General features: G+C 34.7%; 1 protein-coding gene across 3 annotated transcripts in view; it reads right to left on the bottom strand.

Moving 5' to 3' along the window:
- Nucleotides 1-1,131: 1,131 nt before the first annotated feature.
- The window catches only part of SLC6A15 (solute carrier family 6 member 15), a 37,170-nt gene continuing 22,721 nt past the window's right edge, over nucleotides 1,132-15,580 (bottom strand). For all 3 annotated transcript variants that reach the window (XM_021528040.3, XM_021528037.3, XM_021528039.2), the window contains exons 6-12: nucleotides 14,475-14,585; nucleotides 10,966-11,207; nucleotides 10,668-10,860; nucleotides 9,256-9,448; nucleotides 6,606-6,765; nucleotides 3,857-4,019; nucleotides 1,132-2,498 (exon numbers count right to left, since the gene is read on the bottom strand). In XM_021528040.3, the coding sequence (XP_021383715.1) occupies nucleotides 2,127-2,498; nucleotides 3,857-4,019; nucleotides 6,606-6,765; nucleotides 9,256-9,448; nucleotides 10,668-10,860; nucleotides 10,966-11,207; nucleotides 14,475-14,585 (1,434 nt within the window). In that variant the 3' untranslated portion in view covers nucleotides 1,132-2,126. The remainder of the gene's footprint in view (nucleotides 2,499-3,856; nucleotides 4,020-6,605; nucleotides 6,766-9,255; nucleotides 9,449-10,667; nucleotides 10,861-10,965; nucleotides 11,208-14,474; nucleotides 14,586-15,580) is intronic.

The raw sequence follows: 15,580 nt of genomic DNA on the forward strand, positions 1-15,580 counted from the left end.
ATGAACCTGAGGTGATGTGCTAACTGGAGTTAATAGGAAGCAATCAATTGAGAACTAGTGGTTTAAATGAGTGGGAAATCTTAATACTCATTAAAAGAGTTGAAGTAAAGAGCAAAAGGGCAGACATATATTCCCAGCAGAATAATCTTCAGCAGTCAGCCAAAGCAGCATTAGTCCCCATTGTCATGCATTAAACAGAAATAGCTATTGCACTTTAATCTTAAGATCTTGCTCACGTTAATTTTAAGAGCTCTTCTTTAACAGCAAACATTTGACCATGACATTGACAACTATGGTTTATAAAAAGTAAAAGCATGTGTCAGTACACATTCTGTAAGAACAGAATTATGCACTCTGTGAGAGATGCATAGCAACTACCCTGAACAGACCTGTCAGAAGCCTGATGTGGTATGATGGTGGAAATTTGCTGTTGCTCTGCCACAACAGGAATACTTTGTATATGCTTCTGTTGTCTCTAATGGTGAGCCATTACACACATGCTAATATTTCCAAAAGAAGAAGCTGCTTAAATTATGCCAACTCTACCCTATATGTTCCAATATGTGCATTTTAGAGGACTTTTTAAAATGCTTTTTTAGGTGCACAATTTCTATCACATGTAAAATAAGCCTGATAATAAAATATAGCTTTTTGTCAACTAATGGTACTTGTTCAACTTTCCAATGATTGGAAATTATTTCAAAAGCTCTCAGGTTAGAAGTGAGTGGAAAATTATCTGAGATTATTCTCCCGTGACAAAAGAGTTATCCATAAGGAATTTTATCAAGTTGTTTCTTTCCATTTATTTATCATAGCTTTTCCATATTGACATACTCAAAACTGTCATCTTGAGACACAGAGTTTCAGAGACTTGCATTTACCTCAAATAAATTAATCTAATTCTTTGATGCTGGGACAATGTAAGGTCTTTGTTTATTAGAGGTAAAAAAACCACAGAATTTGTGCTGTATCACCTCCTGTATTCACAGTAAACAGCCCTGTCAAAAAGTTTATTTTGACTGATTTTTTGTTTTCAGGTTGTTTTAGCATCTCTAGTTATCTAGTAAATGTCATTCTTTCAAGTAGTCCAGATGAGGAAAAAATAGGCTGCATTAGGATATCACAGAGAAATACCTTATCAATCTCTTTATTTGTAGGTTAAAATGTAATGCCATACAGTTCTTAACAATTACCGACTGAAAAAAATTATCTGCACAAAACAGAAGCAAAACTGAAGGAGACTAATTAAAAAAGCCATCTTGCTAAAACTTTTGAAATGATTACATACAGAATAATATACATATTTACATTACAAGTATATTATATAAATATAATATATATGTAATCTTGTAACCACAATAAATATCAAGGTCTTTTTTAGGCACACAGCATAGAAAAAAATGCAGAATCTGCACAATCCTTAAGATTCTTGGAGTGACTCACTCTAACATTGTTTTCACACTGAAAAAGCAAATATTTTACACAAAATATACAGCCACAGTTTACGCAGTCCCCAGTGAACAGGGAATCTTTGATCACCTTTCTATAAGTCTACTCCTTGATTTTCTAATACTATTGCTCTATACAGCTATTACATAAGAAAATAGTTCGCAGGTTTGTTTTTTATTCAGCTAATAGCCTAAGTAATTATCAGTGCTAATAAAATAAGTACAGCATATCTACATAAGGTATATACAGGTGTTTACACAAACACAGGTTTGGTGAACTACTACAGAGCTCACCATTAATACTTGGGATTCAACCTGAAATTCATCAGAAAAAAACTGATTTTCAATGATATAACCTCAGAAATATTTTATCATTTGAGTGAGACCTGGGCTTCAAAAATACAAACTTTTAATTTCGAAGTTAATTAAAAAATCAAATTCTTGGCTATGCTGGCAGATGTAGGCTGCCATTGCATTTGAATGTTTCCTTCAGTGCAAATAAAAACTCAGAGAATTAATCCAACGTGAATTTTCTCAACCAGTACATACAGTCATGACATTTTAAAGACTGTCACTATGGAGCACCTGAGATTGCACCCTAGTAAGTGACACTGAGCACTTCTCACAGCAGGGCCGTGATCAGTGAGAGAAGAAACAAACAGCACTTTTTTTCTGTGGTTACAAATCAGACTCTGGCATGTCAGGCATATCTGCCATCAGGTAGCCAATACCATAACGTCCATTGGGAGCCGTGTCCAGAGTTGGTGATCCAGTCTGTTTTCGATATATGTTTTTGCCAAAATTTGGAGACGGCACTTCACTTGGACTCTTCCCATGAATCAGACTTGTATTATCTCCCTCCAGATTAACAGGTTCCTTTATTATCCGACCTCTTTTGTAGGATACAGATGCCAAACTACCAGAACTGTCATCAATAAGGTTGCAGCGGCGTACTATAAAGACTATTGGAACTGGCAGTATGGCCAACACCATCAAAGATATACAGACAATCATTCCCCATGTTGGATAGCTGTGGAACTCTTCCATAGCCTGAGAAATACAATAGAAAAACGATTAATACATCTTTTACCAGAAAAAAAAAACAAAAACCTGCAGTCCTCATTGAGGTCTGCAGTTTTCAAGCACATACTCCACGGCACTCAGTGTGGGCATCACTACAGATCTCAAATTTGAAGAGTCATGGAGATGTAGGATTGCTATCTTTCAGCCAGTGAGAAGGACTAAAACACTGTTGGAACAGTTTCTGAGAGAACTTCAGCAGCATACAAATGAAGATTTTCACTTTAGGCTTTCTGCTACATTTCTCTGTAGCTTTCTGATGCTTTAAAGGATGTCCATAACAGACAAGTGTGCAGTGGTTATTTGTAACTGTGCCTGGAAAATCAGCCCTTGTTCTGCAAGCTAATAGCTGGTCTAGACAAGAACCATCTCAGATACTGCACTTTTCATAAACATCAGGTAAACTGCAATGCTGGGGCACTGCTATACCCCACACCTCTACTGCATCCATGGCCAACAGGCTCCGCTTGCCTGTACATGGAAAGGAAATTTTGTACGTGGAAAGGAATGGCATATTTGGTATTCTAAGGTATTTATCTCTGTAATTTTTGAGGACAAGAATCAAATGTAGCAAGAGCATTTTTCTGAGAATCATGTAGTTGCCTGGATAGAGGCAGGCATACTATCTACCAATAGTAAAGCCATCCTCCTGTGTTTATCCTTTACCCGTCTTTGCTGCGACTCCCCTCCACGGCTAATTTAGGAAAGTTTTGTTACATTAATGTCTCTTGACATTTTCTCTCTCTCTATTTTGCATAAAAAGCCTGTAGAAATAGCTGAGGGCTCATGAGCCTACAACTAGCTGAAGTCTTCAGAGTTCCCTTGACTGAATTTCTTTTTTAATTCAAAGCTCAGAACTGTCTTGCCACTTACCCTGATAAGTTATTATCAGAGACAGGTTTTAATACAGCTGCTACCTACATTGTGATATGTGTTCCCAAAGGGAAAAAACTGTGACACAAAAAACCTGATGTGGTATCCGAAATTATTTATGCTGTTATCATCTGTTTTCTGCAGTAAAATAAGATTTAATAAATGTATACAACCTTTTCCACCATTAAGAGTTTCTTTATCATATGTTACAAATTAGAAGTCACCCAGAGCATACAGGCTTATGTCAATCAGTTATATTTTAAAGCAGAACTCCTTAAAATTAAAAAACTGTTGGTATTACATCAGCTACTTGAGATAAAAGCAACCATGTCATTATTTATACTGATTTTGAATTTCTGATTGTAATTTTTTTGTCTGCTCATGTGTTTCTCTATGATGATGGCAGCATATATACATACAAACCCTACATATACACATACACACTATATACATACCATATCTTCAATCCAAGCATTGTAACCAGGAGGACTCAATCCCATTTGGACAATGCTAGCTACCAGCAAACATAACAATACAAATGGTGAAACATACTTCCACATGTAGTAATAATACTGGCTTGGAGAAAACCCCAGCATATCCTTCAGGTCCTCCATAAATCTGTGAAGGGATTAAATGTTATTGTTAGTGTAGACACTGAGATTTTGAGCACTATAATAGATACATAGCGTCCAACCTGAGGGAATCAGCACACTGGAAAAAATGTGTATATAGAAATAACTGTAATTTAAATTACTTGATGGGCTGAAAAATAGAGCTTATACTAGTAGTTCAGACCAGATGAACAAAAGGAATACCTGCACAGTGCAGTGAATTAGTAAACTGCTTGCTGGATTGTGCTGGAAGATATTTAAACTTGCTTTTCTTTTATAAGATTCTTTTTTACATTTTCTTTTATTTTCTACTGGGTTGTTTACCAGCACATCTTACAGATTGTGCAATATTAATTTGGAACCCACACATGTGCTGCAGTCTAAAAAAACCAACTTTAGGCATAAGCTATGGTTTGCATCATATAAACTGCTGAAATAAGACTTTGCCAAGCTATAAAACTGCCTCCTTTCTCCTCAAAATTTTAAGTTAAGACATGAACAAAACTCCTATTTTTGTACTCATGATGGACTACATGGTTCCAGAGGCAGTAGAAACAGAGAATTATTTTATAAATAATTCCTGTGGAGTGTGCACAAGCAATGATTGTTTTAACTCCCTTGTGGTCCCACTCCCTTTTGAAATGTATATCTCAAAAAAACTCTTATTAGAAGGATGTTTTCCAAGCAGTTACATATTTGAAGCTTCTGTCATGCAAACTCTCAGAAAAATATTTTACCTGCACAGCTTGAGGCATTCTATTGTTTGTTTATACTGAATTAAAACACATCATTAAAAGGAAGCTGAATTTTAAAATGGATCATGCCCTCTATAGGTAGCCTTCTCTTTCTGAGATCTCCAGTGCTTCTTCCAGTTGAACATGAATCTGTTATCCTTACTTTAAAGTAGTCTTCTTACTCATCCTCTTCTAAAAGTCTCCTTTAGCTCGTGCTCCTTATAGCACTGATTCCACTGTGGGAGATTTTCCTTCTTAGCTACAGAAATTCACTCATTGTCTCTTTTCTATACCTCCCTTTGGATGCTATGCTATGGTTTTTTACAATGTGATCAAAGAATTAATGTCTAATAATTAGACATTTATACAGAACTTTATCTACAGGGAATCCTTGGTACTACCAAAGCCTGGAAACCTGAGGCTGTTGATACTGACAGTTTTTGCAAACTGAATTCCTTGGTTCCTGAAGGATATTCTGCAGAAACATACATCAGAAGAAATACGAGGAATACTCCAGAGGGAATATTCAGGTGGTCATTATAAATGAGAAACTTGGCTGTTAACTTTCCACTGTATCCTATCAGAACCCCTTCTGAAAACATTAATTGCCTGCCTGCACTGTGAGTCATAAGCAAAGAATTACCATATTGTAGCTATGCCTAAACATCAACTTCTTCACAGGTTAGCTGCTGACTTTTGGCAAGTCTACTTGCATTCACAGTGGAGCTTGGACATTGCCAACCTTATAACCGGCTCATCTGTTTTATCTTTTGGTTGCACGTATAAGATTATCTACATGGTATTTTTTTAATCTAAATTATCAATTACAGGATTATAAATGTGCTCCAAGTTGGAATTCTCCCTTCAACAAGCAAGTAGACCAAGTACTACTTGCATAGACCAGAATCAATGTCTGGAAACCATAAAACTAAATTTTCTTATAGTTTTGTTTCATCGTGACAAATGATTGGCTGATTACTCAGATCAGACAAGTGAAATCCTACTCATTCTATGTCACACTTTTTCTTCATGCAAAGGAATTGCAGACATTTTAATTACTACAACATGTTAGTACAACATGTACTGTTTAAGCTGTGCATGGCGCAAGTTATTTTTGATACAAACTCTTCTATTCCTTAAGCATGGCATATACTGATCTCAATTACTGAACACATTCTGCTGATTTTGGATATAAAATGAATTCAACCAAAAAAAAGGAAAAAAAAAAAGGGGGGAATTTATGGTCATTCCTCTTCACCCATCCCCAATATGTCACTTTACTTCGTAGTCAGCTGTGCTGCTTCCAAGTAAGCTTTGACCCTGTTTTTGCTATCATCTCCTCTCTCACAACTGATGTAAAAAAAATTAATTGCTCTAACACCCCAAACTAAATTTAGTTCATAAACTGAAATGTTTTTCTTTCTACTGCCATTAGAGTTTGCTTTGTTTCTTTCTCAGGCTGCCTGGAATACTGAATTGAAGTGCTCATCCTCATCTGTTGCTTAGACCATGGTTAGTTCTGAAATCTTTTTCTTGATGTCTTTGTTGATATAAATTCCCTATATTTTTCTATCTAGCCTCCTTTCTAAATCTTTAATTTTGTCTCTTTTACTGCATTCTCCTGTTTCTTGACCTCTTGCAATCATTCTTTGGGTTTCAGTACACTGTTCTGATGTAGTGTATCTTGCTCCAAATTTATTCTTAACAACAGACTATATTCTGGACCAGATTGGCATGCTTTCTAATTACTTGTATTTCTGTGTATAATGCAAATGCTTCATACAATTGAATTAAAATAGTAATAATTATTGTAAAGAATAGTGTTGATATGGACAGGAAGATGTATTTCCTTCACTTACTTTTCTATTCCATAAATTCGAATGACCGCAATATTCTCCAAAATGACCACAATAAGCAGGGGCAGAGTAGCTGAGTAGTCATCAAACATCGTCACAAAATAATTTCCAGAGCGCTGCACAAAGATCAGGCCAATAAAAAATGCTACCAAGCAGCAGATGACTGGAATAAAAGACAGAAATGCAAGCTATAACTAAAACAAAGTTCCATGGACAAAGAGAAACTAATGCATTACTTCATAAAAGTAAAGTTGATAACATTTTCTTGTTTAGGGGGTCTCAATTTTAAGAATACTAGTAATCCTACCTCTTTCTTACAAAACAGAGAAGTTATGAAATTACAATTACTAGAATCACCATATCACAGCAGTCCTGATTAAGCAGCAGAGATTAATCAAGTGACTATTTCTCACTAAACATAATGTAAATGCAAAACATCAGTAGGCAAAACATCATCCATCATGTTAATTGGTCACCAGCTTACTTTTTGGAATTCAGAAATGAAAAGAACTTAAAAGTTCTTTTCAAACTTGTGAAAAGAAAAAATATGAAAATATGGGGAAAAATAATACAAAGAAGTTTCTATGATTCTAAAAAACACAAAGGCTGAGTAGACTGATTCTAAAAGATCATTCAAGGCATAAAGTTCTACTAGGATCTGTCTAAATGTATTTGTACATTAAGCAACATTTCTGTCACTTCTTTAGGGACAATCCAAAATGTATTTCTTGAAAGGTTGATCCTGCATAATGAATCTCAATATAATTTTCTCCAATTAGATTTGTCAGTAAGAGGACTTAATGCTTAAGTAAATCAAATTTCAATAAAATGTGGAATCAGTTGCAGGCTGAGCATCAGTAAGACAGATTCTTACAGTTTAAGTGCTCTTTTTTTTCTTCACAGGGAACTTAGGCTAAGGATGCACCTAGGTAGTCCAAAATTATGTTAAATTTATCTGGGTCAAAATATAAAATAGCTTTACAGAATACACCCATCTCATAAATCCAAGATAATAAATTATTATTGATTATATCACTGAAAGCAAGACAATGACACTGTTTCAAATACTGTGGTAGAAGTCTTTCTTGAACCTTGTAGGAACTATTACTATAATGTCTTTATAGACTTTCCACCACTCAGCATGAGGCATGACATTGTTAAATGCAAAATAAATTTAAGTATTTGAGCTGGTTTCCCTGAACCCAAAGAGCTCACAGCAAATGTGCTAACAATTTTGTAAAATTTCAGAATTTCTGAAAGAAATTTCTGAAGATTTTGTGCTTACAAGAATTTCTGTCTTGTAAGCAAAAAATCTATTGTAGCCATAATCCTTCTTAAATACCAGTAATGCATGAAAAATAATCCAGATATTTCATTTGTTTCAGTTAATTAACAAAACACCTTATCAAGTTGTAATCTTTTGAGTAAAACTGAGTTTAGCTAAAATCATGCATGCACACCACTTTAATAAAGTTACAAGAGAAAGGCAGTTCTTGAATATTTCTTTATCTTAATTTTTTTTTTTTTTTGTCAAGCAGAGTAACAAAGAATTACTGTAAAATGCTCCGTTACTCCAGTGTAATGACTATAAATCATGGTACTTGCACAAATATTTAGGAAGAACAGCTAATTTCTAATTGCTGCACTGGTTACTCAGCAAGAAGTTAAGATTTAATTAAAAAAACAAACAGACCAAAATGCTTCAATAACAGCACTTTTGAAAAATCAACTAATTTCTCTTTTTTAAGAATTTGAATTCTTTATCTATCAAACACTATTAACTCAGTAAAGTAAGGAAAGCAAATAGAAAAAAGCAGTTGCTCTGCTGCATTAGGGGTTAACTCTTATAAAATGTAATATTATTTCTCTCACAGAGTTTATTCTTTTCTTCATAGAGTTAGATAACATTAAAGCACCTTTTTTTTAAATTTGCTTTTCTATCCTACCTTTTACAGGCATTGACAGGAAAGCTGAATTTGTGTGTAACATACCAAGTCTCTTGCAGCAATCTTGAAGGTTTTCAGAAACCTAACCTTCACACCTTTGCTCGTGCTTTACACAAAGAAAATAAATCCCTACAAGTCAAAGCTACATGAACATGCCACACCTCAAATAATTTAGGGCATTTAAGTAATAAAAAAAAATCCCAAATGAAACAACTAGACATCTTGTTTAAGATTTCATAAACATTTAACAGGGAAAAATATGTTTCTCTAGAGAGTTACAGTACTGATTTTAGCATAATAAAAGTTTCATTATTAATTAAGATTTCATCTGGCTTACTCAGGAATAATTTGTAGTAATTTGCAATGTGTTTTCACTCTTTTCTTTGTTTCCCCAACGTGTGACACAGGCTGGAATGGAAAGTATTCTGAAAGAGCCCAACAGGACTGACCATACAGACACTTGTAACAGAAACTGAATTAAAATTTAAGTTTTAGGGTGTTTATGCTACTGTGACATTCAGGAAAATATTCTACTGGCAGATATTAATTGCCTGTGCATGGAAGTAGAGTCTGAAATACAGTGATTTACTGCTCTGTAAAATGCTCTGTAAACCTTCATGTAAAAAAAAAAAAAAAAAAAAAAAAATTCAAGTGTCAAAAAATGTAGCTTACTGCTCTATGGAGAAAAGAAAGTGTGTATAACTCACCAGTAAGAATTTCTTTCCTGACCTTGAAGGTATCAACAACGGGTGTGATAATGCCTTCAATGGTTCCAAACATACTTCCAAGTCCCAAATTTACTAACATGAGAAAGAACATGACTGACCAGAAGGGAGAAGCAGGGAAGTGGGTCATTGCTTCTGTAAATGCAATAAAAGCTAAACCAGTTCCTTGAACTGCCTGTCAGCGAGGGAAAAAAAATTATATCATTATTCATGTTTTTCTTTTTTTGTTTGTTTGTTTTTTGGTAGTGTGCAAGCCTGACAAGTCTGACTTTGTGTTCATACAGTGTCACTGACTGCCTCTTGAAGGCAGAGTGGGAAATTGCTATCTAATACATAATTCTTCCAATTAATACTATTTACTGAAGCATGAGAATTTGTAAGTTGATTAGAATTAACATATTTCTTTCACAGAATCAAACTACAAGGTTTGAAGGTGTTTGTAGGATCATCTGGTCCCAAATTTCTTGGCAAAAGCAGTCTAAACAAGATGGCCCAGTACCCTGTCCAGCTGAATCTTAAAAGTGTCCCACGACATGGAAACCACCACTTCCACTGAGAGATTAGTCCCATGGCCGATTGGACATGAGAGGAAAATTCTTCATAACGAGTGCAATCAGAACTTCTTTTTCTCTTTCACTGATAATTTTGCATAACAGCTACTATATAGGACTACTACAAAATACATTCTGTTTTCTCCAGTAAGCATATATAAAGGGTTTAACTTTTATACTTCTGCTTCAAATTTAAACAGTGGCCATAGTATAGAAAATTTACATGTCTAAGTTATCAATTTTGTAATTTATCTACAGATGCTGGTGCAACTATATAGAAGTCAGTGTTCCAGTCTGCAATTGCCTCTCTAAAGCTAGAAAACTGAAATTCCTGTTACAGATTTGGCTTATAGTAAGATTTCAAAATAGGATGATAGTCATTAAACAGCTACCTAACAAGGGGGTAATAATTTTTCACTTTTAGTGAAGTAGTATTTGTATCTAGTAATTGTATCATAGCACTAGAATATCTTGAGACAAGATATTCTAGAGACTAGAACATCAGTCTGAGACACTGAATAGGTAACACCTCTGTTTAGTCTTTGGAAAAACCCTCATGCTCAATTCTTCTGAAAAACAGAGCTTAAAAAACTTATCACCTCCTGAGAAGAATTACATAACGACCAAAATATATTATCAGTCAGTGAAGACTATATTAAGACACAAGACCCAAAAGTCCTCAAGTGAGCTGTAATGCAACCATGCTTTCATTCAGATCTTTATAGGTACACAACTCACAGGTAACACTGTACTGATACTCTGTATAGGTACACATCACAGCTTACTTCAGGCTTAGAAATATTCATTTTCTTCCTAACCTCTGTATTCAAGACTTAATCTCACCTTGTCAAGTTCATCTTCAATTTTACAAGACTTCAAACCAAGAGAATCAAACTCGTTTTCTTTGACTTTCTGTATAATGTCATAAACTAAATTGTAATCTTCTGCTGTAATGCTTGAGAAATTGATATGATGTGGGATCATATCTTGGCTGAGATTGCCCATTTTCAAAAGTTTTAAAATCTTCTCTGAATTTCTGTAAAACACAATAGAACAGAGAGAACAAACTGAGTGGTCTGTTAGTTCATAAATTAAATAAACCATAAAAATAATTAAAAAAAAAATAAATGGATATTCATACTGGATAACACATTTTTCATTTATGATATTTGCTTTGAATCCCAGAACTGCAAACACCACCAAAGTTGCCAGCACAGAGGTGAAAAAATTGATGAAGGACACCAGTACAGCATCAAAATGGCAGTTGTTGTCTCTCTTGTTGTAGCTTGAAAAGGCAATGACTCCACCAAATCCAAGCCCTAAGGCAAAGAACACCTGAGTAGCAGCTTCTCTCCAGACCTTGGGATCCAGCATTATTTCAAGCTGTTTGAAATTAGATATAATATATGTCAGCTATAAAATGCATTTCTATTACATGAAAAAAACAACAGAATAAACACTACATCATAAAAATGCTAATACTCCCCTACAATTGTATTTTCAATATGGTAAAATGAAAGCCGAATGTGACCCCTGAAGTTGGCAAACTTATGGGCCAGAATTTCTATTTATTTTATATTATCTAAACATCGAGGAGAAACATGCTACATATGTTCCCAACAACTACTGGAGCTATGTAACTGAAATAGCAGCTAGTTATATGGAGAAATAAGAGAGAATGAGAACTTTTTTTTTACAGTACTGTCTTTTATTTACAGTATATGTACTGACTTCTGTTAGACTTAAGATGTATTTTAAATTGATCAACCCTCTTAATAAATGCAATGAGTATGATTAAAGTTGCTTTGTTGTTAATTTTCAAATGTACAAAAAGAAGGCGAACATGAGATACACATGCTTATATGGAATTCTACTACATGCAAGTATGTAAAGCAAAACAAAATACGTGAAATGAATGCTCACTACCACAAGCTGTATAGTGCATGAGTCAGATCTCTTAAGTCAGATGCTTTGAACTTAACCTTACATTAAATGGGTCATATATTTCAGGGGCAACTAAGTCTTTTATCAAAATTAACAGTATTGTTCACTCAGATCAACTGCATTGCTCCAAAAAACAAAAAAAACTTTGTTACAAAACCAAAAAAGTTATGAGTCATCATCTATCTCAAATTCTTCTAGATACTGAACCACAAAAAAGAATTAAAGAAGTACATGTCAAATTTAAACATCATATTTGCTCAAGCTGATTCAGGGCCTCCATAATGCAAGTGACTTTTGTTTTCTTTAAGGCCTAGGTTTATTCATAAAAAGAAAACTCAAAAGCATCAGCATAGATACATTATAGAGCATTATTATTACATAGATACATAGAGCATTATTAAACTCTGAAGAGAAATACATCTGCTGTTGTTAGAACATTTTGAACAAACATTTTGAATAAAATGTCTGTTTGAATAAAATATTTCTTTCCCATGGAGATATTTTATTACAGATAGGCAGCAGAAAGCTTCTTTATTCACTTATATATAGATGAAATACAATAAAATTGGGAGAAGGTGTTTATGACAATAAAGATATTCCTGACTTAAAATTTAGATTATGATTACAATGCACAAGTGGCTACTGCACATAGCTCTAACTCTGCCACTGTCATGCCAGAGCTTTCCCCACCAGAGGGAGCGCAAGGAACATTCTTAACTGTAACAAATCCGTAACTGGTTTAAACACCAAAACACTTCTCACTTCCTATAACATATCCTCTGGTACCATTAAAAGTAGCATGGCTTTGGATATACGTAGCCCAGACTTTCAAAATTAACTCTAGACTGATTTGCTATTAGGTATTGTATGTGAAATTCTGGAGTCTCTGTACTTCAGTTTCATATAATCGCACAGTTTAACTGCAGTAGTTAAGTGGGCTTTTCACATACCTTTTTTTAGGTTGTCTATGAAGTTTCTTATTTAGAATTTCTGCTTTAACAGCCATGCCAAACAGAGGAATTCTCCCCTTCTACATTAGTCTTGAACTCTCACACCTGCACCAATGTGTGCCAGTCCTCTCCCGTGCTGGCATAACTATGGGAATTTGCTGCAATTGTCTGTGCTCAAAATGTGGTCATTTGTTCAGCTAATCGGGCCAAAAAGATGCTTCTACCTCCCCTACCACATCTATCTACCTGGATAATTTTTATGCTAGATTGGTTTAGCATTACTTTTTGGAGCCTGGATGTCCAAATAAAGTGTTAACACAGTGGAGTGAATGAAACAACAGGTGCAGGAGTCTGAATTTCTTCACATGAACCCACAGTCCAAATTAGTGCTCAAGTACAAAAAAAAATAATGGAAATATTTTGTAAGGTTTATATTCACCTATAATACATATGGCATATAGGCCTCCTATCTTCAAATTTAAACCACAACTTAAATTTTGATACAAAACTGGAAACTGTCATAAGAAATTAAGAACCCTTTTTCTTCTGATATAATTTAAATGATCAGTTGAAACATTTGTATAATTAAGTATAATGTAACTGTAAAGTAAGCACCAGCTGAAACTTTTTTAGAGTATAACTCTAAAAAGAAGCAGTAAATACTGAAGAGGTGTTGGGGTACAAGGGGAGTTTTTATATTTTTTTTGTGTTGACAGTGAGTGAAGTGAAGCATGACTGCATAAATATGAGAGATGACAAAGGTCATTTTTATAGGATGACAGTTCTCCAGACTCAAAACACCTGGAATCAAAACAACTGACAACACCCTGTCATCTGGCATTAGCCACTCTGTGCATTGATTTTGATTATCTTATTATTTAGCTTTCTTTTTTGAAATAATAGTCCTGTTCTTCTGAACTGTATTGTGAAGGGGACTTGTTGGGAAGCCGATTTCACAATACAATATGCAAGCCCAGATTTATTCATTCCTGAGTATGGCTCTGTGGCTCTGACTATTCAAAAATGCTGTTCTTATAGTACAGATGTAGCTGCAAGCATTTGAGATAGGTGTGGGCACAATTTAGATCTTCAAGCTAAATAGTAATTCATAACATCACCCCCATATTTAGAAAATCTAAAGCTGTGTAAGGCATGTTCTGGACAAAAATATTGGCAGTAAAAAAAAAAATGCTTAGAACTGCTGCTATCTTGTCATGTCATAAGAAAATTCATACGGAAAGCTGAGTGGCGAGTACTTACACTACTTCACTACTAAATACTTTGGGCTACTATGTAAGCAGCTTAAATTTTCTAAAAAGGAGGGAAAAAAATGCTCTTTCCAACAGGGACAATTTAATTATGCTTATCGTGATAGTTCACAAAGTAAGGCACTGACAACCCAGAACTAGACATTTCAATATTAGAAAATGGCAATCTTCTCTTTTCAGTATTTAGAGCTCTCTAAACTTCCTGAATCCTCCAAATTGCACTCTCAGTTGTTTAGCTTTGTAGATGTGTACAACTCTAGGAACCCTCACCTAAGAGAGGAAACTCTACAGACCCTTGGAACACCTAGCGCCTTTGGACTTTAGGGCTTGGTATTGTGCCACTGAGATAAACAAAAATTCTGCAATTTAGGCAAGCAGAAATACAGCCAAATGTTCTATGAAAACAATAAGCTTAAATGAGAGCATTCATAAATGGTCAAATTGCCACTGAAAGTTTAATACCCCACAAACAGAAATTAAGTACATACCTTAGGGGTGAACATGTGACGAATTCCATCCACTGACCCATTAAGGAGCAGTCCTCTGATCAGAAAGCATAAAAGTACCACATATGGAAAAAGGGAACTAAAATACATGATCTGAAATACAAGAAGGCAAGAAAAAATGTAACATGACATTTAACACAGACTTTCTTTTCAATATGTTCATTCACTACACAGTATCCTTTGGATCTATGACTGAGTTGATAATCATATGCTCTAAGAAATATGCAGAAAACTTCCCCTTCCCCTTGTCTCTCCAGAAGAAAGCAAAATCACATGACTGTAAAAGAAATTAAATTCTGTACTGTACAAAAGCAATACAACTGCCTGATGTATTTATCACTAACCAATAAAGAGCCTCTGGACTTTCAAGGAAATTCAGAATTAATTCCATGAGATGAAAACAAAGACAGAAGTAAACTGTTCCAGAAATGCTTCTCTTTGCAAATGCACTTTGACTGGGTATGGCAAAGGTATGCAGCATGAACAGAAACTAATTTTGTCTTCAGAAGGAAAGGGGACAAGAATCAGTAGAAAGCCCCTAACCAATGAATTCAATCACATGCTTACAGTCAAAACAACAAAAAATAGTAATCAAGTCTGATCTTTCATTGCCTATCACTGAAAAGAAAATTTATTCTGTAAAGTTTAGTAAAATGATTCTCTAGTTAAACTTGCTACTTATTTCTTTAACTTAAATGGCCCAAGAAGGTCACAGAAATTGTCATGTCAGTGCCAAACTTTTTAATAGCAAAGAATTTTGCTACTGGAACAAATTATTTTTCCTCAGAAAATCCCACTGAGATCAACAAATCTAGCATGTCTTTCACCAGCAAATGCAGGTGACTGCATGCACAGGAAAGAAGACAAGGTAACAGTACTCAGATGCAAAGGAATGGTAAGTCATTAGTCAAAAGAAACAATCCAGAATCCTAGAAAACAGCTGTGTTAATGCCAGAAGCATGCATATGTGAATGCACTGCAGTCATACGGTGAGTACACATGGAAACTTATTTCCTTACACACTCAAAACGCAGCGACTTACGCTGCACAATAAAGCTGAGGTACAGTTACGTGCAACAATTACACTG

The sequence above is a fragment of the Lonchura striata genome, chromosome 5, assembly GCF_046129695.1.
Source record: "Lonchura striata isolate bLonStr1 chromosome 5, bLonStr1.mat, whole genome shotgun sequence".
NCBI lineage: Eukaryota > Metazoa > Chordata > Aves > Passeriformes > Estrildidae > Lonchura > Lonchura striata.